The sequence below is a fragment of the Haliaeetus albicilla genome, chromosome 5 (assembly GCF_947461875.1).
Source record: "Haliaeetus albicilla chromosome 5, bHalAlb1.1, whole genome shotgun sequence".
NCBI lineage: Eukaryota > Metazoa > Chordata > Aves > Accipitriformes > Accipitridae > Haliaeetus > Haliaeetus albicilla.
The window spans coordinates 28,892,776-28,919,961 of NC_091487.1; the positions used below are offsets into that span (position 1 = coordinate 28,892,776).

The window sequence follows — 27,186 nt, forward strand, 5'->3', positions numbered from 1 at the left end:
TTTCTTGCAACAAATAAATACCAAGATCTTGACAATATATATGGGGCATCTTACATTAATTTTTTTTTATCCACACCTCTCCTGAGCACTGTTTTGTACCAAAACCTGGAGATTTGCAAAGTATTAAAAGGTTATCAGTATCAACCCTCCATACCAAGGAGATGAGCTATGTGATTCTGTCTATCCATGATTATACAAGAGTATGAAAATAAACATGTAAAAGTTGAAAGGACATGAAGTGTTACCTATGCATTTCCACATATCAATACTATCCTTTGTTCTCATCCTTCTGCCTGCACTGCTGTTTCTTCAACAGAATTTTCTTACTGATCACTATACATTGCTTCATTGCACCAAGTACTACATATACATCACCTTTATTTTCGTGAGGTTTGTTTCACCTTTATTTTCATAAAAATGAAAAGGTACGAGGTTTTACTTATTTTTGTATAGGTTTCAGAAGTGAAACTTTACCTATCAGAGCCAGTGACTGTATATGGAGTGATTGTCCTAGCTGAAGTCACAGTGTCAGGGGTCTGCCATCTTTCACTGTAAATCCAGCCTTTGCCATTACATAGGTACTCTCGCATTTCTACTGTTACTGTAGCAGCTGTATACAATGACCTAAGGCCATAAGAGAGTTTCTTTTATCATTTCTCATTTTAGAAAGAACGTAAAAAACTAGCTATTAGAAAGGAACATTTGTGAACTAAATGCAGCTGTGCCAGTCTTAGATTTTCACAGTGTAGGTCAGAAGTTACATCTAAGTGTTGAAAATCCAAAATGTGAGCAGGATCTCCGGGTGGTGGTGGTGGCGGTGGTGATAGCGTGTTATGAAAATGAAAGCATAAGCTTGACTGATCCTTTCCATAGATAGGAAATAACTTGGCGCAGGACTGAAATCGGCTTTGTAAGACTGAAACTGACAGTTTAAAAGATACCAATACTTTAGTTCTCACCACTGTCCTATGCAGATGTCTACACAGCGTCACTGACCTAGTCTGATGTTAAGTGTTTTCCCCCTCTCCAACCTGTGGTTCAAAAAGTCCCAGATGGTACTTTTATTCTTTGAGGAAAGGTGTGGGAGCAGCTGGGGAGATCACTGTTATAGAAGGCACAGGCACAATGCTGTTCAAGGCACATTAAACCTATGCTTCCGCAGCGTCATCCTATGTTTTAATAAACTTGAGAGTTCCACAAAAACTTTAAAATAAAGACTATTTCTGTGCTCACAGGTCAACAGGCTTATTGTCCAGGTAGAATGACACAATAACCAAGGAAACCCATCAGTAAATCGATTGCTTGCAGTCAAAAAAAAGAATTTGACTACAACATGCAGCAAACATTTTAACACAATTTTCACACTGCTTTTCTTCTGTTTCTCATTAGTACTATTTTCCAGTTGCCTGCTACAGATTACTATTCAGAGATGAAGAAGCTACCTTCAAAAACAATTGTTCTAATAAGAACAATTTTGCAGTTCTTAACACAAATAAATACATTAATAAACACTACTCGAGTGGTGATTTCTCTTTGAAGGTCAGAAAGATAAAAGATTTGTTTAATATGAAAGGACACATAAAATGTTCCCTTCAACAGGACAAAAATCAGCAGAAGCAAACTAAAGCACAAAGGTCTGAGATGCAGGAGCAGCTGTGTGGTCAGTCAGGCCCACCTACCCCAGGTAGACCATGCACCAAGGCGTTCAGCAAGGAGAGACCAAGGAAGGAATCTGTTTAATATTGGTTAAAGCATAACTTATATTTACCAGGCTGGAGAAAACTTAGGGGACTTTCATATACACTAGTACACCTTGCACTGCCAGTCCCATGAGGCAGAGGTTCAGCTGTCTCATTTGGATCAAGGCTGCACAACTTGGTAAGTAACATACTGTTTCTGCAAAAACAGCAAAAATCTGATGCAGAGTGTATCACAAGGGAATGTAAACTATGGGTTAGCATTATTTTTCTTAACACAGTCATTAACTTTGATTGTACATCACTGCAGACTCATGCCATTTTACTACTAGTAACAATACAAGCAATATCTATGCCTGGAGATCTTAGGCAGTGATGGTCTGAAAGCCCCCCACAATAGCTACAATCCACAAGACCTAATTTACTTCAATGCTTTTAATATAAGTTTATTGATAACAGTCTGCAATACTCAATAGCTGGACACTGGGCAGGCCACTGTTGTATCTGAAGTATTTTTCTTTAACTCAGGAGATAAGATACAGCAATTTGACAAACAGATAATATTGTCAGCTCCTACAAATGAATTATGGATGCTATTTGGCATTTGTCTAAAAGCTCCACCTCCTGGGAGCAACTGGTTATATAAAAATCTTTGTTTACTTAGTCATTTTTTTGTGCTTGTAGTCAAGAGAAATAAGCTTGAGAATATGAAAATATGACCACCAGAACGGCTCAGACAACAGAAGCCAAGTAAGAACCATCTACCCTCTACTTCATAAAAGGATCTATCTTTTTTAAGCAAATTTTGGTTTGGGGACTCAGCATTATGGTTTCCAGGTATTTGCATATGACCATACCACCCAGTGCATTTGAGGAATTCTGTTGCATCTTTCCCTGCTCTGTCCATTTCCATGGAAAGGATGCAGATAACCACCTAACAACTCCTGGAGCACCCAGGACCAAACAGCAGTGCTCAAGTGCAAGACAGTGCTATAGTTTCATAAGTATTTTGTTTACCAAATTTATCAGATAGCTAAGGGCTAAAACTCTGTGTCATATTACTGGTTATGTTAGCTAGGCTGGCAGAGTGAATGGGCTTGTGGAAATGAGAGTGAGTGGGATGAGAAAAAAGAAATCCCTAACCTATAGCATTCGTATTTCTGAAAGCCCATTTGGGGATGCCCATTCAATGGAAAGTTAGAGCTTTTCACTCTGCAAGGCATGAAAATATGAAGATACACACATATCAGTGAGAAGTGAAAATGTCAAAAGCCTCCAGTTCTTTTATTTAAGCCACTTCCTTTAACTATTGAAACTTAGGGCCATCATACATAGATGGATTTAAGCAGTACAGTGCAATATTTTACAGGGATATCATGTAAATGATTTCAGATGCTGAAAGCAGCATAGTGACATTAACATTAGACAAGCCCAGGACAACTGCTCCTAATAAGAAGCAGGTAAATCAACATCATTAAGACTGGTTCTGGTCTATGACTACTTACTTGCAACCCTCTTACTACTACTACATTTTATTTACTCAAAGGTGTGGCAGCTTAGGGCTGTGGTGGAAGAAAATTCCTATCAATCAATCAATCAGGTAGTAGTATAGGTAGTATTCAAAGAACACCTATTTCCACTGTACTTTTGTCAAACTTGCACTGAATGTAGAAGCTCAAGTTCCAATGAACCACAGCTCTAACAAGCACCTGCATCACACTTCTACTTTTTTTTCCCCAGTGTACAGTGTAAGCACTACCTAGTTTACCCAAATATCACACAATTAGGAAATGAACAAGGAGAGAAAGCATCAGCAAGGTTGCTCTTCCCACACTGGTATACCACGTAAGTCAGGAACAACTCCACAGAACCAGTGGAACTGAACTGGCTTTTAACTTCTGTTAGAGAGCTTATGGCACACAAGGTACACAGCTTGCTCATGGAGTCATGTCAACATGACTCCTTAAAAGCGCAAGACTCAAAAAGATTCAAAATATTAGAGGCAGAAGAAATATTACTGCCAACTCACTGTTTCCTTTTTGGCGATCATAGAAGTGAGCAGGTAAATGGATGAATGCCAGACAATGATGAGGACAGACAAAAGCATCACTAATATTTCCTGATTTACATAAAAGTTGGTATCGTCAATATGACAGAAGCACAAGTGCAGTTTTAACAGTCACTACAGGAAACATTGTGCAAGGATAAGAAGATGGAGCACCTGGAAGTGGTAGAAATTATTTGGAAAAATTAGACAGAAGTATCAGTTAATACTTTATAAAATTGGTTGGAAAATAGAGTGTATTATGTTTACATAATTTTGATGACCTCTTTAGCTTCTGACTTACCTGACTCATTATAACTTCAATGCATGTTTCTAGCTAGAACTGTGAAAAGAACTATTTGGATCATTAAGAACTGACTGGTGAATAATACATCAGGAAGAAACAGCATCACAAGCTAGTATCTCTGGGTGGAAAGGAAAAACCAGTAGATACTTGTGAAGATTAGTATGAAATATGTAAATGATTTGAAACAGAGAATTTCTCAAGAAGAGGAAGGTTTCCTAACAATGAGACAGGGCAGTAAGTACAATGCCAGAGATTAAGCATTCGAAGTGATTTAAAATGTAATTTTGGGGGATCATATTTAGGAAATAATATTTATAGAATAGAGAATATGAATGTTTATTTGATGGAGATGCACACAAAAAGGAGAACTCAAATGATGTTTTATAAGGTTATATCTTCATCTAATGTTTCTCAATGACTAATTTTTAAGATCTTGAGGTAGGCATCTTTCTAGGAGGATGGGGAGTGAAGATTTCTATTGTGTAACAGTTAGCACCATGACTACTAATAAGTAAATACATATATACGGTTCATCCAGTTCATTTGAGTTCACTCTTTATCATTTAGAAAAATACAAGCCAGAAGATCTAAAAAATTGTAAAATCACGTAAGCAACAGGGGATTATCAGGTTAAGAAGCAAATAAGGAAAAGTGTTTAGAGAGTTTCTGCAAGTACTAAGGAAAGTTCTCTTTCTTTACACATGGAGATAAGGATGAGCTTATACACAAGATCGACCTCCACAGCAGTAAGCCATTGATTGACCTGCAACACTACCATGACGTGCATATGAGGTGACTCAGCAGATACGAGGCTCATTTTCAGGAGATCCTGCAACTCAGGACCTCCTCTGCAGTTTATTTCAGCTTGGGTCACATTGCTATGACTATTCTCCTAGAAGCAGTCCCCAAAATCCCTGTATTTCCTAAGGTTTATTCTATATGACAGAGGAAGAACCCATGTAGCATTGCCTATGCTAGAAATCAGCCTGTGGGGTGGCTTTTTTTCCTGGAAATTTAAAGAACAGCAACAGCAAAGGTAGCCATAGCTTTCTTACTATGTTCTTGGTACTAGTATTCTTACCTCATCACTCCTGTTGCTCACATGATACCAAGCAACAAAATAATTTACAAGTCCCAGCATGTATGATAATAGCTTAATTACGTTTTGTATGCATAGATCAGGTCTGATTATGACCATTAATAGACATGCCTGCAAGGCTGCTAGGCATTTCACATTTTGTACTATTCCAGACCATGTTTCAATTGCATTCCTCGTGGGGAGTTAAGACAGATGATGTCAAATTACTGTTCCCTGCTCCTGCTATCTCTGTTGCTATATTGTAATTTAACCACAGCAGAGGCACACCACCCATCATCCATGGGAGACTGCAATGGATTGCTGCAGTGGCACACACAAACTCCCAAACCTTTCTAAGGTGCAACTAATTTTCAATTTTATTTAAAATCTTACATTCATCCCATCTCTTACACTTAAATAAGTAAAAAAAAAAAAGCTTATTAGGAATTTTCATTCTATGACAAATAAGAATGTATTGTTAAAAACAGTGAAAAATCCACAGGAAACTTTGATGTGTTATAATTAACTACAGGTAACCTGCAAGACCAGGATACTTCAAACAGAGTTGCTCACAGTCAAACAGGAGATCAACCATTACACAATAAAATGCTGGTCTCCCAAGTCCAATTTGAGGGGCTTACTCTTTAGCCTAATAGTAGCCCTGATTGTCATCACATACACCCAGGTAGAACAAAAGCACTATCAAGAAAGGAACATAGTTAAAAATGAAAAAGAAACAAAAATCTGCGTGATACCTATCTTGCAATTTTTTATTCCAGGTAATTTATAGAAAGAATATATGCTAGTTATTTGAGAAGGTCTGTAAAATGGCAAGTTTGCTGGAAAGCACAAATGAGGACTATTCACCATTTCTCAGCACAAGCAGCAGAGGCCATCATACAAAATTAACAGACAGCAGATTTAAAACAAACAAAAGCACATGCATTATCATATCCTGTAGAATTGTGGGACTCACTGCCACAGGATGGTTTGAAAACCAAAGGCAAAAGTAAGTTGGGAAGGTAATTAAATAAATTTATCAAAGAAAACGCCAACAATAGCAATTAAACTTGCTAGTCAGGATGCAATTTCTTCATCCAGAAGTTCCTAAATCAGTAACAAAACCTGGGAGACTATAACAACTGGAATCGTCCCTCCAAACTTGTCTCGTTCTTGCACTCCTAATCCACTTCTGACCACTGTCTTGATTAGACAGGTTAGATACTTTGGTTTGAAACAAAAGGAATGCTCTTATCTTTTTAATAGCAAAGAGGATAAAAAATTTTCTTATAATTTCTAGAAATTGACTCCACTTACGGCATGGTCCTGGTAGCAGCCTACAGAGAAGTCACAGGTATTTGAATGAGATCTACCCTTTATATTAGCACATGTAAACACATTATTTTAATCTAATTTGATATAATTTAGATTCATATCACAGATAAAGGCGTAATTCTGAATTAGTCTGGAGACTATTTTATTTTGACTTTTTTTTGCCCTGCCCCTTCCCCCTCCCTTGTTTGGAGGAGCTGCACAAACATACCCTTAAATAAAATAAGTAAAAGAATAGGGATAGCCTCTTGCCTGTCGCCTCTGCATCTGATGTACAAAATCAATACCGGAAAAAGGTGATAATAACTGTTTGATGCAAAAGGTCACCTGTAATGGGCAACGGTATTTTGGATAAGAATTAAGAGTTCCTACAATTTTTCATAAGTTCAATTTGAAATAGGAATTCTTGTGAATTGGTTTTAAGAAATCATACTGCCAGCATGGTCGTGTTCCCAGTGCAGAATTTTAATCCTGGTGAAACTGGTCTCCTAGATTCAAAGAGGAGTTCCTACTTCCATGTTCCAAACAACATAAACCAATCAGTTTATGAAGAGATTTAGATTAAAAGCTATGGACAATTGTACTTGACTTTCTATGAGTCTAAGATTTAACCCAATAAAATTACTTCAACTTTGGTTTTAAACTTCACTGCAGATTGTAATAATTTTATAACCTCAATTTAAATATATTTAATTACCTATATGTAAATGTCTCTTCCACTCTTGCTCTACAAGTAGAATGCAACTAGAGAAAAAACAACAAATGCCCTTTAATGGATTGTTGGATCATTAATCATTATGTCAATATACTGAAATCCCTGGGATAACCTACTGTTCAAAAAATTTAGGCTTTCATAACTTCATAAAGAAATCCAAATGCAGTTTAGGCTTTTGTTTCATTGTACCTTTTCTCCTTCAGATAACACAGCTTCCAAATACATTTTCTTTTCTACTTTTACTAAAAATAGCATGTCAGATGTAAAAGCCATGTGAACCAAAAATTGATTGCTTTTCAAAATATATAAATAAATCCAGATGTACGTGAATGAATGCAATTGTTGTTCTGAGGATTTTACCTACACTACCTTTAAGATGACACTAAAACCCAGCACTCCTCAGGCTCAAAACAAATACTTACTCTTACACAGAATTGGCCTATAGTAACCCAACCTTCACATTTTCTGGCCTGCTTCCCATATCTTAATAGCACTATAGTCTCTCACTATTATGGAGACTTCCCATACAAGAATCACTTCTAAAGAAGCTGTTCAGTACCCTAAAGACCAGGTTTCTGATTTGGAGGCCCAGCACACCTCTTATTGCCACACTGATAAAATTCCATGATTAGGTGAATCAGTTGGGCTGCCCAAAGAAAACTCATCTTGTGGTTTCTGAGGGAGAAGTGCAAACAGCAAGATAGAGACTCATCCAGTTCAGAAGACGCCTTCATTTGACTTCATCACCCAGCTTTTAGCAGGACTTCCCTACAACATACAACAGCCTGTTGCTACAGTTACCACGTTCACTGGGACATGAATCATCAAGGCACGTTCATTCTGCTCTGCTGAATTTCAAGCTTATATTCCTAGTGATTAGAAGAATTCTTGTTACGAAAGGTATGATGTAATTCCCCTCATAAAAAAGGAGTGCTTGGGTGCTTCTGTACTTACCTTAACTTTTGATTTGCTGTTATTGCCAAATACAAAGGTAGAAATTATAAATGCCAGACAGAAACTGATGGAGATCATTAATTTAATCAGAGGGGTTTTATTCAGTTTTATAGCCAGCAACAGAGGTTACAAATAGTAAGGGGAGGCAACACCACAAAGTACCTGACTTTGGGAGAAAACAACAGGGAGAAGTTGTCAAAATGCCTGATAGTTACATTTTTTAACATGCTCAGTTTCTGCTGCTGTATTCACCAGGAAACACAAAAACAGACTGGAAACCTCTGAAAGGAAAAATAGGTGCTTAGAGTTGACCTATTGAGGCGGCTCTATAGTCACCTATAGAGGCATTTAGTCAGGGAATCCTGCCAGCTTGCCCCCCATTTCACAAGGTTGGGAAGTTAAAAGTTTTGAGAAAGTTTCCCTGTATTAACAGGTAGCCAGCCTGACTTTGTATTTCCTTTCTTAAGAAGACCTACCTACCTCCTACTCTCCCCTCTCAGTGCTGCAGAAGCAGCAAAGGATGTTGGAGCATACCCCTATGGAAAGGGCCAGACCGGGTGGCTCAAGGTACGTAGTCAGCACATGTGTTTCCTTGGTGGAAGCATACATGCCGACCACTTGCAGAAGTACTTCCAGAACCTCTGACACACTGATGTGCAATACACCTTCACTTACTGTGTACTGGTATACCAAGTTGAATGTATTAGATGCCTTTTATTTCTCTTTTAGACACAGATGGAAACTGTCAGGTTTCAGAAGAACTGCGAGGAGAGAAGGAAGACTTGCAGGCCAGGCCTTTCCCCTAGGTTTCAGAGGCAAATGAGTCTAGTCTCAGTCACCTCTCCTGAGAAGCTTAACAGCCTTACTCTTCTGAATCTGGCGACCAAAATTTTCTAGCCTGATCTATTCTATTTTAAGATGGCCCCAATATAAGGGGTGAGGGGGAAGATTTCAGCATATCAGTATCAATCTCTCATATGTGGCTTTGGAGAAGAACTTGACTCGTCCACCCGCTGAGATATTCAAGGAACCCCAGAAATTAACTGATGAGAAATGAACACAATGCTGAATGTTCCAGTCACGTATCTCTTAACACTAAAAATAGGTGACGTTTCAAGGGTACCCCTTAGTGCTTGAACTCCTTTCTCTTCTAAGATCATGTTACACAGAGGCTGAAGGTGATTTTCAGTGAAAATACCAAAAATCTTCATCTTTACGATTTGTGCAATGCTTAAAGGAAATGAAAGCACAGGTCTAAAGAATGAAACACATGTTACAAAGACACAAATCTCTCCAATCTTGAGCAATAGGGCAAATGTTTTGTTATTGTGGAAATGCAAACTTGGACTACCATTAGAAGACAGGGAAAAAAAAAAAAGAGATGGAAAAGGCTAGGAGCAAATGAACAAACACACATCTGACTGCTTTGTTGAGTGGTAAGACAAGAGTTGGTGGGCGGAAGAATTGATGAACTGTCACAGTATGACAAATAAGACCTCTGTTGGATGTATTGATTCTGAACAGAGAATGACTCATGGATCTACTTAATTCTTGCTTCATTTACAGACAGTAAAGTACTTGAACAAATCACAGATGCTGCCAAATGAATCAAAGAAGAAAAAAATTCTTTTCCATGCACGACTTTTTTGGGGGCAAATTTTTAAGTAACTGTTTGTTTTGCACGACAGCTCATTAGTAGCGCTCATATTTTGTATCAAGTATCACTGTCTCAGTAATTGTGCAGTTGATCTCTCATATGCAAGTTGCACAGTTAAGACAGTCTTCAAGACTGGAAAAAATTACCGCATGAAACCCTCAGCATATTAGTACATGTATTTGTCAACTATATATGTATTCACAGGTGTTAATTTCTTTGTGTGTTGTGGCCTCAAGATAATTTTTAGTAAGCGGGACTCAGGAGAGAAAGCTTTACTATCTTCCCCAAACACTAAAAGCTCCAATACTTTCTTTGTTTCCCCTTTTTTCATCATAGAGGCTTTAGAGGCACAAGAGATTTCAAAGAAACAAAATTATGCTTCAAAGTCGATGTGGGTTACTAACCCAAGAGAATGATGGGTCATAGGTGCCCTGTTTTGGGTTCTTCTTCCCCTCTTTTTTAACTTTAACTTAATTTGAAGCGTTATTTTTATCTTGATATTTGTCTTTATACTTGGAAAACGAGCCTTGAAAATGTGAATAAAGTGCATACCAAAATGATAGTTCTCAGCTGAATTTATGAAGCATAATTCATCAAGGTTCTTCAATTCTCTGGCCACAGCTGGGTTTTTTTAAAAAATGTAACAAGACCATTCACCATTTTTCTGTACACTAGTATCCTACATCCTGGTTTTCTCCCCTATCTTGACGACACTTTTTTCTCACTCCCAGCTTTCCCTTCAAGGCTGCAGCCTCTCTCTACCCACTCTTTCCCATACTGCTAAAGTAGGCAGGGAGTCCAGGAATAACTACTACAGAACCACTGGAATAACTAAAACTAGAATATTAGTTTTCAACTTTGAATCCCCTTGATACTATTAATTTAAAAATATTGAACATACGGAAAAACAAAATGCAATAATCTGTTCACACATGATTACTATGCCACTTGTGACCACACAATTCATTTAGTCAAAGAACCCTTCTCCAATTCAGAGAGAAGCCTCCACTCACCAAGTCTGCTGCTTTTCCCCTGCAAGACACACGCAATAGCTGCCAGGCATGTCCCCCATCCCCTCTGCCTGTCACAGAGCACCCCCAACTACAGCAGTCAGAGCCTGGCTTTTTGTGGCAGCCGGTGAGGTGCAGGAGGGCATGTCTGCTAGGTTTGCTGGCAGGAGCTGACTGCTGCTGCAGGCGGGAGGTGTGGTAGGGGTGGCATGCCAGCTGCTGCCACCAGACTGGGATGGGATGGGATGGGAGGGGAGGGGAACAGCAAGGATCTGGCTTTGTCAGCTGTCGTACAGGCCTACTGCAATTTACATGGCAATTATATGAACTTATGTAGTCCATTTATAGACATGCTGATTAAGTTTGGGAGCAATCACTTTGAAGTATCTGCCAAGAGCAAAAACTATTCCTTTGTGTGTTGTCAGCCTTAAGGAACTCAATCTGGAACTATTTTACCAATCTTTTAGATGCCTGAGTTTAATACAGAGATTAGAGAGGGTGAAGTTAGGGCAGAGCTGACCCCAACTGCCAAACTGTTTGAAGACAGGAATTATGAGTTAGCTTTGATCCAACACACATTTGAAATATATATACAGTTACATCTAACACCAGCTGGGTACAGCTAAAAAAGGACCTCATTTACCATATACCAATCTCAATGTAAATTAAAAATAGCATAGTACTCTTTAAATTGCACTTGCTGATCATACTCCCTCACCCCTCTCTCTCTCGCCTCCCCACCCCAGCCCTTCACAGTCTAGGGGCAGCTGGAGCACAGCTCATCATAGTCCCTTCAATCCTCTCCCGCAAGCAAAGCGAGATACTCCAGAGCCCAGATATCCTGCTTGCACTTGGATTGCCCCTCACTTCCAAGGAATACTTCTACAGAAAACTGTGATAAACAGGAAAAAAATACATTTCCAAATTATATAACAGTTCGTGTTTAATAAGAGAACCGGACAATTACTGTGTGGAAGTTCCCTCTCTTGACCTTTACAAGGTGAAAGGTGGAGGCAGCAGAGGACAGGGAGTACCAAATGTCATTGTGCTAGCTAAGGATTTATGTAATTAGATACATCTGGAGGAAAGGATTAACTCAACGTCATGATACAGCCTGAATCAACTTTGCTAGTTAAACTGCAAGGATATCTCAGTTTATAAACTACCATGTTTGCGGGACAAACAGTGACTGACTCATCAAGGCAAATACGCATCAGGTTCAGCCTTAAACAGCAGCATAATGAAGAAAAAAAATGGAAAAAGACAAGACTGAATGTTTTTAGACTTTATGGGAGTTTGTTTCTATTGTCTGGATTATACAGCAAAAATAATTTCCATTCTATAACACCTTTTAATTTGTAGTCAACTTTAATGTCCAATTTAAAATGCTGCACTAAAAAAGCAAAGGGTTGAAAAGAGGTGCTGGCTAATGTCCAGTGTTGCAGTTTTACAGTCACTGTGTGTGCAGTGCCTTCATATCAGATGATCTCACTCTCAAAAATCTTTGTTCCCACCCTTGTGCTACCTCCTCTTTTTGTCAGTAATTGATGCAGCCACATGGTGATATGTACCAGGAAACTGACCTAGTATAAAACTAACCTGGAAAAAAAGGGGATTGTAATTACAAACCCACAGTTTTATATACTAGAGAAACTGCCACAGAATATTGCTGTAAATCTGCCAAGTCAATAATATTCATGATGATCTGCTAAGTAAGTGCTGGCTGTGAGGACTGACGTTGTCTGGGGCTACTGGAAGTCACATATCTAGTTTTCCAGAATGTCAGAACACTTTGGGAATTAAATGAATTAAAATCATTCCTCCAACTTCTACTTTTTTTCCTTCTCATCCCTCAAGGCACTTGTGTCCTGTCCACACAACCCAGCCCTTTCCCAAGATGCCTAAGGAATGCCTAAATGGAATTACAAATGTTAGGATGTTTGAAAAAAGAAAAGAATATTCTATCAATGTTTTCTTATTTTAATCATACGACTACAAGTTAGCTAGAGTTGGTCTTCAGCAAAACAGTTACAGTTCTTAAAGCTAAATCACAAAGTGGAACAGTATTTTTTGTTAAATTTATATAAAAACCAGAAAGCATTTAAGTTACCATATTATTGTCACATAAATCTTAAGCCTTCTCCTGTGTTTAACAATGTCCTTTGCTTTGCTCTTCTCTCTAAATCACATAAGGGATGTGGTCCAAAACACCTAACAATTTGCTAATAGTAATGCTTACAGTGTGTTACAAATGGAGAGCAACAATCCCATTTTCTCTTTTAACCATTGGTGCACACTAACTATACACTGGAACAGAAAAGTTTATACAACAATACCCTGACTGGGTCTAACAGCTGCAGTAATGAACCCCTGAAAAGAGCACAGACTGACTCCTACCTAGAGACTTAAAATAATTTAGCTTTTTTACAAGTAAAACACGGGTTGGGCAGCTTTTAAACACAGGTCCTTGGAAATACTGCTCCTTTATTACCTCTCAAGTCGAACAGAAGAGGTCACTAAAGAGTCACAGCATGCCCCTCTTCTTCAAAATGGGCCAGTCATGCTGTCCTAGCCAGCCAGCTTGACCTCAGTGGCCTTCACTCTTAGCTTTTTCCATCCTTTGTGCTCTGACTCCACCTTCTCTTGCATTTATTTCTCCTCTCCATCCTCTCAGTTATGCACTATGTTTCCCTCTGTACCTTGAAGAGTTTAATAAGGCAGGCTGTGAATACCCCAAGACCTGCCACTCCACATTTTCCATTCAGCTGCCTCTGGCGTGAGGATAGCAGCCTCCAAAAGAGGATGTTTTGTGGCAAGAGTCAGCCCTCAAAGGACAGACTACAGCATTCAGAGAGGTCAGCATTCACAGATGGGGGACTACTTGGCAGCAACACCAGTAACCAGGAGAGCAACACATGCAGAGATTCCTGCAGCCTTCCCTTCCCTCATCTGGAAGAAAAGTTTGGAGACAGAAGAAAGGATTGCTCTGCTTCGCGGGTTGTTTTCTTTCTTTCTTTCTTTTTTTAGCAGTCTTGGAAAAAAGAGTAAGAAAACAAGAACACACGCTCTTGTCAGAAGTCTCCAAAATCAGAACAAAGACACAGTCCTTTCCTGACATGTTACAACACAGAAGTTCAGAGTCATGAAGAAATAAAACAGCATTCGCTAGGGTCTAGCTCGATCTCGCATTTAAACAATGTTTCCAGCTGAAAGAAACTGTAAACTCAATAGTTAATACTATAATCATGTATAAAGATATCTATCATAAAAAGTAATTTAAAAGTACCTCAATGAATAGAGGCTTAATACAGGAAAAAGTCTTTAGTAGTTCATGTGTCTAGAAGAGTACTTCTTTTGGGCAGTGAAGGAGCTATTTTGTTGCTTAGAGTGCAAACATACACTTCCCATACCCACTATCCAGCCAGTGAATATCTACAGGTATAAGGCAGGAGTAATGGGCATGTCCATCCTATCTCATGTAGTGACTCCACACTCTCACAAACAGGATCCAGATAACAGAAGCAGCAAAAGACTAGCTGGTGGAAACTCCAATGACTAACATTTTTTGTGCATGACAAAATGCAGCAGTAAATAACAGCAACATAGTTGGTAGAACAAGTAAATCTTAGCTAAGAGAATCTTATTCTGGAGGTAAGATGGGGTGAGCTCACATTACTGTTCTGTTGCACAGGAAGGAAAGACAGATCTTCCTAAAAATCCTCCTCATCTGTAAATACGTGGGATTCAAGAGAGATCTGATCTGTATCTATATGGAACAACCTAAATGGAAAGTTGATGCCGCCATACGGTCCCTCTGGAGCTCCCTGGCATCATGGATCCCAAAGTCCTTCCAATACAGCAGAAGCTAAGGAGGAACTCAAAGGCAGTTTTTGCTGCTCAGCATGCTAATACCTCCCAGTAAGATTTCTGATGAGAAATCAGCAGTAATTATCCATCAAAACCAGGCTGGCTCGGCTCTTTGCTCCACTGCCTCCAGCTTTTACAGACCATTCAGGATCCTGTTCAGAGCTCCCACACTGGGACAGGCCCACACTGAAGAAGGACATGGTTTCTCTTCCCCCTCTTTGGCAGCATAGATCTGTCTTTCTAGATCTTAAAACACTGTGCCACTACATGCTGCCTGGGATTCTTCTCAGATAATCAACACTTCCCCCTTGATCCCATCCAAACAACTTGTAAACTTCCTTTTCTATTTGCATAGTAAGGAAAGTACCCTCTTTGTGAGCCAGTAGCTCATGAAACTTCACTGCTGCTCTCAAACAAACATCTTTCAGCAAGCTTATCTAACCTCCCTACCTCAGCTGCTTTCATCGACATATATGAAAGCATATCCTGCTTCTTAAGAATAGTTTTAAAGTAGTTCTTAGAACAAAAATGTATTTCTTGTAATTACTAGAAGTAAATTACTTCCTTTATTATCAAACTCGTTTATAACAGTTTTAATCTCAAGAGCATGAAAACTTAAAATTCTAGCTTTGGAATATATATGTGAGCAGCTACTTTGTTACTCCTAATTTAAAGTAAATATTTGATTAACAAAAAAAACCCACCTTAAACCATTTCTTACTGAAATGCTAAAAGGGAATACCAAGAATTCTCAATAATAGGTATTGGTAAAACCAGCAGGATTATTCTTCTACAAATCACCAAGTGGAAAGAACTGAAGCCAGTTTGAGCTGCCCTTGTAAGAACAGGACTCAAATGCTTAAGATAATAGGAATGAAATAAAGTTTAAACTTGTACAGGATGTGGTTTGAACTAAGTAAGGGGTTATTTTAAGAAGAACTCTTACCAGCATAACTACATTAGACTAAATTTTCTATATGGTAGATTTACTCTGTTCCCCCAAATCCCTATTACTATGACAACATACACACTCACACAGTGTATGCCCTAATAATGTTATTATGGATACCTTAGCTATAACTATGAGCATTGCATATATGAGGAAATTTTGGTATGATTTTTTTATGGCTAATACAGTCAAATATGCAAGAAGAACCATCTTCCCACTAATAATTTTTAATTTGTGAAGTCTAGATAACTCTTTGAACTTCATTGTAACATGTGCTACAAAAATGTTTGATCATTTTCTCAAGAGGATAAGTAATAATGAGGCACTCATTCTTTTACAATCAGCACACACAAAATTCTTAATGAATATTTAACCAGCACTTACATTTTCACAGTGCATCTTTCTGGGTTTTATGTGGGAAACATTGAGTCCATCAATAACAATATCAAATGGAAGTCGATTTTCCACAAATGTTTGAAAGGCTTCAAATTCCTGAAATAAATAAATAAAAAACAAACACAGGGGAATAATAAGTTGAGTTTAACAGAAAGAGATTTCTTTCACTTTTTATTAAAAAAAGAAACAAAGCCTAAATGTCTCACTTTTCCTTCATTGGCTACACTTCACATCTTTACTTGCGTACTTCCTAAAACAACCACACAAAAAAAAAAAAGAAAAAAAAAAAAAACTTTAAGCCATAGGCATTAGAGTGGATACTTCCATTATAATTTTAAATTACATTACAACTGAAAACCAAAACTTTACAATCATCCAGATTTTCATTGTAATCTGAACTGTACACTTACATAAAGATACATGCCATAGTCATTGTTATGCAACAGCTGCAGAAAGAAAGCAACTTTACAAACCAGTAGACTGTGACACTACTACTAACTTAACATTTCCAAGTGTAAAATAAGCGTCATACTTAGTTTCTCCGTAAGAATTCTGAAATCTCTGAATGCCAGTCAATATTTAAATAAACATTCATTTAGAAACACAGCAGTCCATCTGTGAGAAATACACAGCTTTAAGGCTAGCAAAACAATGTCAGAAACATAATGCAGTGATTGAGCAAACCAACAGCATCCATCCAGTTTTTCCAACAGAAGGAAAACCACAACTGCTTTAGGCTTGAGACCTCATAGGAGGAGAATGGAATACAAAGCTTTAATAAAATCTTCAGGAATTTCTCCCTTGATTTTTGAGAAAAGATTTAGTGTTTTTAGCAGACACTTGCATAAGATTTCTACTTCCTGCTTCTGACTGGTTTTAATAGGCACAGGAACCCTAAGCCATCCTCAGGGGCAGTGACCTGGTTTCATAAATGACCTTTCTAGCAACAATTAAGACTTACTTATCAGTAACAGAAGTTTCACAGTCCAAGGCTATAAATGAACTTTCATAGGAACTCAAAACAATTGCAAATTTCATGCCTTCTGCCCAAAATTCAAGGAGTACTTTTCTAATCTTGCTTTCTCCCATGTAGCCATATGGCAACATACAAGTCTAAATAAAAAACATCCCCTCAGCATCCAAACAAAAACCTATACAGCATATACAATTCTTCCTCGGAGAAAGGAATGAAAGAAAGAATTTATTTGCCCAGAAAATACATTGCTGTCAGGCAGTAACAAATGATTACCAACTTGAGTCAGAATGCTTACGACATTATACTAGGAAAAGGGTTACTTGTATTAAGAGTACAAACCAACCAAGTGAGATAAGATGTTAAAATTTCACACACAATTTCCAAGGGAACAGAGGCATACTGGTCAAAAGCATACTGAAGAGAACACAGACAACTCGGGGCTTAGTCTAGCACCACCAGAATTAATTGCCTTTTATGTGATCTTTCATTTCTCCATGGCTTAAATAAATGTTATTATTGAGAAAGTATAAAAAGCTGGGCAAGAAAACAAAAAGAAATTGTTGGCACTTGTGAAGTGTTTCCCCCTGCCCCAATCTCAATGTATTTTATATAGATGAATAAATATTCTCATTGCCATCTGACAGGATGGACACAGAAAGGAAGCCACTACCAAAAGCGGTGGTAGGAGAGGGAGGAGAAACAAATGCAAAACCTAACAAGGATTCCTGACTTCTGGGCTTACGCCATCCAGTGGACTTCCCCATGGTTCAAAATCAGATGAATCATCACTGTAATACTGGATGGCTGTCTGAAATGTGGGAAAGATACAGAGAAGGAAAACACATGCAGACTGAATAAAGGTAAAATAGGAGAGCTTTGAGAGAAAGATGAGTGAAAATGGGAAAGACAAAAGAAAGTGGAAGCAGATGAAAAACACATAGTAAACACTTCAACAGAGAGTTATTTTCCTAATGCCAACAAATGCCAGTATTATTTCACTTAACATGGTTACAGTCAAGTAGACATTTTTATAAGGTATAGTGTACATGGAATCTTGTCTTTAAGGCCTCAGTTCAATACAAAACAAACACTTTGTGGAGAATTTTTAAAGTCGTATTTTATTTCAAGTGACAATAGTTATAGAGCACCTCCAGAAGAGGTGGGTTTTCCCTGATGGGCAGAGTAGAGTGTTTTGTCGAGGGAACACTATAGCACGAGTTGGTGGAGCAGCAGGGGAGTTCGGTGGGTCAGCGCTCCCCTCTGCCCACTCTTTGCTTGGCTCCCTCTCCTCTCCCAGCAGGGCAGATGGAGCAGGAGTTGCCACGAGGGTCCTACTGAGAGGCGCCAGGATATGCTCAGCACCTCTCAGAAGCCAGCTCATGGCTCTCTGGAGTCTATTTTTGGAGCTGGGGAGATGCTGCAGCTTTTTCAGTGTTGTTGCCTTGGCCACTCCACCTTTCCCTGCCATCTCCTCCCATCCATGTCTCCTACTCCATTCTCAACATGTGCCTGACAGTGTGCCCCTGCCAGCCTCTCAGATCTGCTCAACTGTTTTGCCTCACTGCCAGTAAACTGTGCAATACAAGGAGAGATGGTTTGCTGGCACAGGAGACTCTTATCCACACAGGGAGGTGAGGAGTTAATAGCAGAATAAGTACAGAAGACAAATGGCCAAGTTTAATTTATGTCACCAAATACAGAAGACTGCAGTGAAAAGCCTTAGACAGACTAAAAATCCCCAAGGATCGGTTCATTTTCTCCTTGCCATCCATATTTCCCCAGCAACACACAAGAGTGCTCCTTTCCTTTTCCAGAAAAAAAAATACATAAAGAACAATAAAGAAGATCTTGGTCTGCTCCCCTGTGAGAGTTTTTGAGTCGGCATATTTCCCATCCTCTCCGGACACAGGGAAGGAAAAGGGCGAAGCCTAGGAATAATCAGCAGATTACATCATCCAGACACAATACAAAGGGTTACTCAAACACACACAGACTTACACTATAAGAGTGTATTGGGTCGGACTGAGATGGAGTTAAATTTCCCCGTAGCAGCCCTCATAGTGCTGTGCTCTGTACTGGTAGCTAGAAAGCTGTTGATAACACACCAGTGTTTTGGCTACTGCTGAGCAGTGCTGGCACAGCATCAAGGCTGTCTCTCCATCACTTCCCCCTGCCCTCACCAGGAGGCTGGGGGTGGGCAAGATCTTGGGAGGGGACATAGCCAGGACAGCTGACCCAAACTGACCGAAGGGATATTCCATACCATATCACATCTGCTCAGCAATAAAAGCTAAGAGAAAGGAGGAGGAGGCTGGCATTCATTATTACGATGTTTGCCTTCTGGAACAACTGTTCCATGTACCAAAGCCCTACTTCCCAGGAAGTGGCTGGACATCACCTGCTGATGGGAAGTAGAGAACAAATCTTTTGTTTTCCTTTGCTTCTGCATGTGTCCTTTGCTTTTGCTTTATTAAACTGCCTTTATCTTGAACCACGAGTTTTTTTCCATCTTATTTTCTCCCCCTGCCCCCGGCCCTGTCCTGCTGAGGAAAGGAGTGACAGAGCAGTTTTGTGGGCACCCGGCATCCAGCCAAGGTCAACCCACCACAAAGAGAGAAAATATACAATTTGAAGAATGCTGATCTTTCAAAGATCAGGATTTGTCTGGATTTTATGCACATCTTACAGCCACAGTAATAAGGAGATGATTCACCCACAATTCTCTAAAGATATTTCCTTCACTAGCCAACTGTAAGAAGAAATTGAAGATCTTCGTTATAAGCCATAAATGAAGTAGAGCCCAGCTGCAGCTAGGGTACAGCTGATTCAAGAGAAGCCAGACACAATCATCCAGGCAGTACAGTGATGATGTGAAGGTTGGTTTAAGCAAAAAGAAGCAAGCTATTCACAGGGGCTTCCCCTTCCAAACAGAGAATGCAATGCGTGATCTACATACACCCTGGCATGTGCCGCAGGAACATTTACGTGGAAACATCCTGCTGAACATGACAAGGGGCACTTCTGATGAATCCTTTCAACACACCAATAAGTAGCAGAACATCTCTCTCTCTCTCTCCCCGCCATGCCCTGCAAGTAAGAGCACCAAAACAAACACAGCAAACCTTACACTGATTTCTATCTTGTTCTGACCAGGTTCATCTCACAAAGTTTCCAAGGAAAAGTCCATTCTCACAGCCTTGGAAACACTACTCAAACTCGATTCAACAGACTTGGCAACTGAAGGGACAAAACTTTAAAAACACATTCAGCATTGCTTATTGACATGACCCTCTTAATGCTTGGAAGCCAAAGAAAAGTGTTGCAATGCAGCAAGGCTGTTACCTCACTGCAAGACTTCCCACAGCAGCCAGTGCACTGCATGCACATGTCTCCCTGCAGCTGGAATATGCGCAACGCAGCGGGGTGCTCACCGGAGGCTCCAGTGATATCCTGTTTCACACCACATACCAAAAGCAAAGGGAATTTTAAAAAACCCACCTGATTTCATTCATTGCCTAGCTGGGAAAATAGGGGAATGCCAACTACGCAACCGTGTGTAATGATTCACTGCACCTTCTACTAAGAAAACTTATCTTTGCAAATGAACACCACACTGACTAAATCGATTTGGAAGTAAGAGCCAGCCATAACAAACCCATGATGGAACTTACCTTGATGTGAAGAATTAAAGACATTTAAAATATTTTTTTTTTAACCACTAGTGTGTGTGGCTCAATTCCATTCATATCTCGGCAAAAGCACAACACAGTCTCGCATTTTTTGGTACTCCACACCAGCTGAATGACTCATGCACTATTTCACCATCATTTTATGGTATGTAGTGGTGCTGCCACAGAAAGAGGTGTTTCTACCTTCTCCCCTCCCTCAGCCATTCATTCTTAGCCTTGCCCCCTCTACCTACACACACACACATTTTTTGGCACAAGGAGAATGACTGACATGGATGAAGAACTGATCCACCATGAACTGAGCCAATTAACAGTCTTAGCCTGCACCAGGCTGTTGAGGTCAGAGCACAGAGGTTTGTCCTGGCATGAAAATTCAGCCAGGACATGGAATAGGAATGAGACTGGTAGCAAGGGAGACTACTGGGATCACCTTTTCCCACAGGTAGCCGTGACTATGCTAACTTACTGGACTGTGAAACTACAACATTTTATGGATTTCTCTCTCAACCTGAGGTATTGCAGCAAAACAATAGATAAAGGTTAGTTTTAAAAAACAGAAGTACAGGAATTATTGTTTGAAAAAGAAAGAAAAGAGATTAAGTTTGCTATTTTAAACATTCATTTAAAAATAATTTTTAAAAAAGTGTGACCTCAGACTTCAAAAGTCTGGCTTACACAGCCAATAATATTGGAAATAGCAGTAGTAATAAATCTAAAAATAGGACTTTTCTGTAAAAGTATTAACACTATTTCAACTTCTGTAAATACATTTATAGACAGAAATGTATGTTTTTCTTCCAATAACAGTGCACAAACTCAAAAGCACAACAAAAATGAGGGGAGGAATTCATTATTATTATTTACAGATATACTACGTTAAATACGGCAACATAGAAATAAACATCACAATTGAAGACAAAACAAAGAAAACATAGCTATACAAGCATGTCCTTTGATAAGAGCAATGAGCGTAATTAAAATTAGCATTTTGAAATAATTTTAACATCTATAACAGATCTAAGTATATGACAAGTTTCAGATCACAGAAAGGTTAGATCACTTGAGCATTTTTCTCCTCAAGTCTAAATAGGAAATATGTTGGCAACTAGAAATAAAATAACGGTATTGCTCAAATTCTGCAACAATCCAAAATGTCTACTGATCTAAATGCCAAACCCCAAAGTAATATAACATACAAAGGAGATAAATGAGCAAATCCACAGAGAACTTTTAAATACAAGAAAGGCTATTATGTTCATGCCAACACATGAAATTTGAAAAGAAAAAAAAAAAGAAAAAAATAAAAAACCCTACCAAAACCTATTAAAATCACTGCAGGAAAGGCTGCCTGTCACTTCTTCTAAACAATAAAGTTTATGCTCACTCATCAGGAATGGTGGAGAGACACTAAAGTCAAATTAAAAAGTGCAAAACTATGGTATTCAACATATATTGTTTCCAGAAGCATTCACAACAGTTTAAGCTTTGTACAACAGAAAAAGCAGTGCTTCCCCTCTCCATATTAAGTGGCAACATACTAAAGTGCAAGGAAAGAGCAAAGTCTAATTAACAGAATATTATACTGCACTTAAGTACTGTGTAACTCTATCCTAAGTATCAAACAGTGTTTTTCAACACGTAAGACCAGCTTTTAGAGAAGTGAAAACATTCACTTTCTAACAGTTTCATAAAATAAAAAGTGATGGGGGTTGCTTTCTTTTCAGCAATGTTTCTCAGTATCAGAAGAAAAACACAGGAATGAGATTTAGAGTGTGAGAAATAAAATTCAGCTGTCAAGCTGAAATCCAGCCAATTTTTTTTAAGGCACCTCGTTCAAGCACTCTTAAATCTGTTTGTTGCTATGCCTGAAGGGTTTGAATATTTCCCCCACAGTTTCAAAGCTTGGAAATCCCCTTCAAACCCTTATGAGCAGGAAGGCTTTTCTCACTATTGTGTATTGGTATCACTATGTACTCTGGATTGCATACAATTTGTTTGCCCTCTGTTACATGCTTCTAAAGTTAACAAATAATCCAGGACTCAAACTCCTGTGGCTGTAGCTTTCAGAGATACCGTCACAAACAAGAAAGTGCTTGCAGGTGCATTGACAACCTGGCTGAGATGTGCTCTGTATTGCCTGTTCATAGTCCTCCATCAACAGCAGGCAGTGTTCTCCTGGGACTTGTTCCTGCCTGCCTATATCAGACAGCAGAGGGTCAGTCATGAGGCCAGTGCAAAACTTGGACCTCAACAATCCAGGCAGTGCACTTCTGAAACGTCCTTCCTGAGCACACTTAACATGGAGGGAGGAACAAGCAGTTTGTGCTGCTGTCCTCAGTGGAAAAACGCCCTCATCTTTGCAAGGCTGCCATCCTAAGTACAAGAGTATAGAAATGGACCATACCAAGCTTTCTTTTAAAACAAACAAACACAAAAAACTTGCAAAGGCAGTTGCAGAATTTTTAATTCACAGTGCTTTCAAAATTGTAAATGCTATTTTGGAACCTTTTTGTCTTAAGGCAAACCACCTAACAGAATGCTAAACAAGGAAAAGATTGACTTGAATGCTTGAATACAATGTAACGGGCATTACAGAAAGACAGTGAAATAATATAAAAGCAATGAATCATGAACTTGATAGAAAAGACACCGTCCCAAGTAAGTGAGGCAGACTTGCACTTAATTACAGACAGCCCATAACATCCATGTGGAAAAATGCTACCTGAATATCAGACAGCCGGATATACCTCCATGCTGCTTTCCCTGCTATGCTGCTACAGATGTTTGAAGCAAAACTGAACAAGGAACTGATCCAGCTGAAAAAACACCCACAAGAAAACAAAACACTATTATCTGGGTTTGTGCCCTGCTTACCATGGAGCTGTGCTCCCTTGTTTCCTGGCACACTTGCAGGGGCCAAAGGGGGCAGGAATGAACAGCTGGCAGGGTGGTAAGGCTAGTTATGCTAGTTTAAAAATCACACTGCCACCAAATGCATATGCTAACGAATATTTGCAGTCTCAAGAGAAACAGCAACTGTTCTGGGACAGAGAATGGCACCACATGTTCTACCCCTATATTTCTAGAAACAATCCAGAGACTTATAAACCTATGCACCCAGCATCTGTACACTGTAATATGGTTGAACCAATCACTAAAAATTGTGCAAACCCTCTGGAATAATATGATCTGGTAGAGTTTAATGTGCACGCCTTTTGCAAAAGAGTATCTCTAAAAATTCTTTCCTTGTGTCAATGAAAATGTAGGTAAAATAGAAGCAGATGGCATTAATTAGATTTTCAAAAAACCTGCCACAAGACTTCATAACAAGCTACTAGAACACTGAACTAGTTATAGCATTTAAAAAAGGCAGAATAGAAAAAACAAACGGACATGCTAATAAATTAGCAGCACCTTTCAAAGTTCTATACTAATTCCCATATATATGAAATATTTTACAAATATTTAAGAAAGGGAATAGCACAGAAGCAGCCACACCAATGATGAATACAAAACCAAATTAAATTTAGCATCAGAAAGATGAAACAATGCACACTACAGGAAAAAAGTACACTTATATTCTACAGATTTATGGAGGAACTGTATCAACTTAAAGGATCATCATAGTGTAATAAAAAAATCTGTTCAAGTTGATGATGTTCTAAAACAGATCTAATTTAGGAAATAAGGTATTGGATAGATAACATGAAACTATATAACTTCTTAAGCAATTCTAATTATCATAAATTATAATGAAGCCCTATATTAGACAATTCCACACAGGCCTCTGCAGCATCAGAAGAATCTGGTTTTGACCACAGCTGGAGACCAGCTCCTTGACTTAGAAGAATGTTTGGTAATGGACCAAAATACCAAATGGTAAAGCACCATTCGACAATGCCTAAGTTCCAAGAGGTAACATTTCAAAGTGTCTTAAATCAACATGTGCTCATGCTAATTTTACTTTAGAAGTATTATCAAAGAACTTAGCAATATTCAGAGACAGAGAACACTTAAAAAAGGATGTTAGTATATGTAGTCTGCATTACATAAACATCTCTTAAGATCCTACTTAGTGGAATGCATGAGCTGGAAGTGAAGGACTGTGTGTCCAAGAAGTTCCTGATAAAATAATCTCCTTAAAAATTAGCTACTCAGATAATTCAGATTAGTTTAATTCTTTAGTTAACAGTTACTGTTCTGACTTCATGTTTATGGTCCTGTCTGCCTCTGTGATCAACTAATGAACAAGAAAAAAGAACAACTTTATCAAGGTATGCCATTCTTAAACCTTGGTGAAATTTTTCAATTTCTTGTATTTCTCTTTCTTCTTATATGTTCTAGCTAATGTAAGGAAGATACAGATCTGAGAAAAATCACTGCCATCAGCAAACCATGTTTGTATTTTGCTTAGCAAGATCTTCAGGCGATCTACAGTGGAAACAAGTTAAGGTTAGCAACCGTATTTTAACCAAACAACTGGTGTTCAAAAAAATAAGATTAGAACCAGATTTTTCTTACTTGATTGCACTAACTGGAATATGAAGAATGTAGCATATTAGAAGATTTTCCAAATAGAGAGGTGACAAAGTTGTAGTTTAAAAAGGCTGTGGAGGACAATGAAACAGGTTTAGACAGTGGACTGGAAGAAAGGAGCATTCTTGTGTTGCAGGGTGGCCTAATTTTGCTGCACCATTTGATGGCAAAGGAGACCAAGTGACCTGAACAAAGTCCCAACTCACTCCTTGCTATACAAATCAAGGAAAGGAAGACTGTGGACCACCCCAGAAGATTTGACCCACCCCCCAAGAAAGATTCTCTAACACTGAGGTAATTGAGGGAAAGAAATATGCGCCAAATCTATGTTTTCATCTAGATCTATTTCTTGCTGCTAAGGAAGCAGCTTAGTCTTTCATCCTCCTGCCAAAAGACTCTCTGTGCTTCTGTTTGATTCCATTATCAGGAGCCTCTGGGGTAAGGGAAGATGCAAAAGAAACCTTAGAAAAATTCCAACTGCCTTTGCCTCTCACCACCCATTTCCCATTCGGTCTCTCCTCTTCCCCTCCTCTTCCTTCCTTCCAGAAGTTCCCTCCCCTCTAGCAGATCATATCACAAGAAGAGTGTAACGCCAACCCTGAATTAAATGGAGGCAGGAGGACAGAAAGTAAGGAGGATAAAGGCTGCAGCTTGGGCTGCAGTGCTCTCAGACTGTCTGGACACTCTACTACTGCAATTGTCTCAACACCCACCATAAGCCATTACCCGTCTTTATTCTGTGCTTACTAGACCTACAAGATTCAGTAGTGGATCAAGCTCTGAGGCTAGTGTTCTTTCTAATCCCCAAACTAACCCTAGTTCTAGCCAAAACACTGCAACTGAAACAAGCCCACAGCTAACCCTGAGCCCCACTCACCAGCTCTCCTCCATCCTTGTTGATGTTACAAGACCTAGCGGCAAACCTGGGTCTTAAGGCAATGCAGGATTCTGCTCTACTGAATACTAACTCTATCCTGACTGAGTTCAGTGACCCATATTTAGCAGAGAACTGAAAAAAAAAGCTGTTCAACCTGATCTGCAAATGTTGTGTCTCACCTTTGTAGGTTTCTCCAGACCTATGACTGCACAGGACTCTTCATGATCCAGGAGTCTTCAGGCTTGATATCAGTGTATTTAATTATAATTGCAACGCTAACCTTATCCTTATCCACAAGTTAATGACCATATCCTTCCCATAAGTAAAAATTAGCCACAAGGCAACAATGGGCTTAGTTGTCAATCTGCTATTCTATAAAACCTGTAGAATTGAACTGTTCAGCACTGGCTGTCCTATAATCAAAGAGCAGTTAGAAGTAAGTTTTTTGATCCATGTTTTTGCAGACTAGATAACACATTTGTCCTTACTGATGCCACCTCTAATCTAATACTCTGGCCTAACCACAGCCACATTGAATGAGTGCTTCAAGTATTTTAACTCCTAAACATTAACTCTTACCCTAGTCTTATCCATAGCCCAACACCAGCGCATACCCAAAAGGCTACCAAGAAGCCCTTCATCTCCACCAGCACTCAATCTTAATGAACTTGTAAGACTCCAACAATAACTCAAGTTCTCCAGCACCTGCTGTCCAAAACACTAATGCCCAAACACCACACTTTCAGGACTTTCTAGATTCAGCAATAACAGGTTCCTCCATCCTTGCTATACTGAAACCCCAGCCTACCTACAATTCAGTAACTCATACCCATCCAAAAATTAGTCATAACTTGCTCATCTAAGCCAACCTCAGCATTCATCCTATTCTTGGGCCTCCTAGAGAAGAGGAAGGAAAGAAAAAAAAAGCAAAAAGAAAAAAAAAAGCACAAGCTCAGAAGTCTCTACCGTCTTGAAGCCTCGGTTTAGCCCTAATCCTAAGCCTAACTACAGCTCACCACCCCTATATCCTTCTCCAGAACTAATAGAAAGATTTCAACCCATGCTGGCACCATCAGGATTTTCATCCTGCCAGCACGCTTCT

The 27,186-nt window shown here is 39.0% G+C and overlaps 1 protein-coding gene and 1 long non-coding RNA gene across 8 annotated transcripts in view; one reads left to right on the plus strand and one right to left on the minus strand.

Annotated features, from left to right (window-relative positions):
• Nucleotides 1-27,186, minus strand: part of PRORP (protein only RNase P catalytic subunit) — a 53,880-nt gene that overhangs the window by 12,418 nt on the left and 14,276 nt on the right. For 6 of the 7 annotated variants that reach the window (XM_069783981.1, XM_069783977.1, XM_069783978.1 and 3 more), the window contains exon 5: nucleotides 15,995-16,102. In XM_069783981.1, the coding sequence (XP_069640082.1) occupies nucleotides 15,995-16,102 (108 nt within the window). Of the gene's footprint in view, nucleotides 1-12,767; nucleotides 13,826-15,994; nucleotides 16,103-27,186 lie in introns of those variants that run through there. The other variant, XM_069783982.1, reaches the window with a different exon arrangement.
• LOC138685326 (uncharacterized) lies at nucleotides 24,875-26,575 on the plus strand. The gene is made up of 3 exons (XR_011324559.1): nucleotides 24,875-24,945; nucleotides 25,344-25,501; nucleotides 26,272-26,575. It is a non-coding gene; the product is annotated as an uncharacterized lncRNA (long non-coding RNA).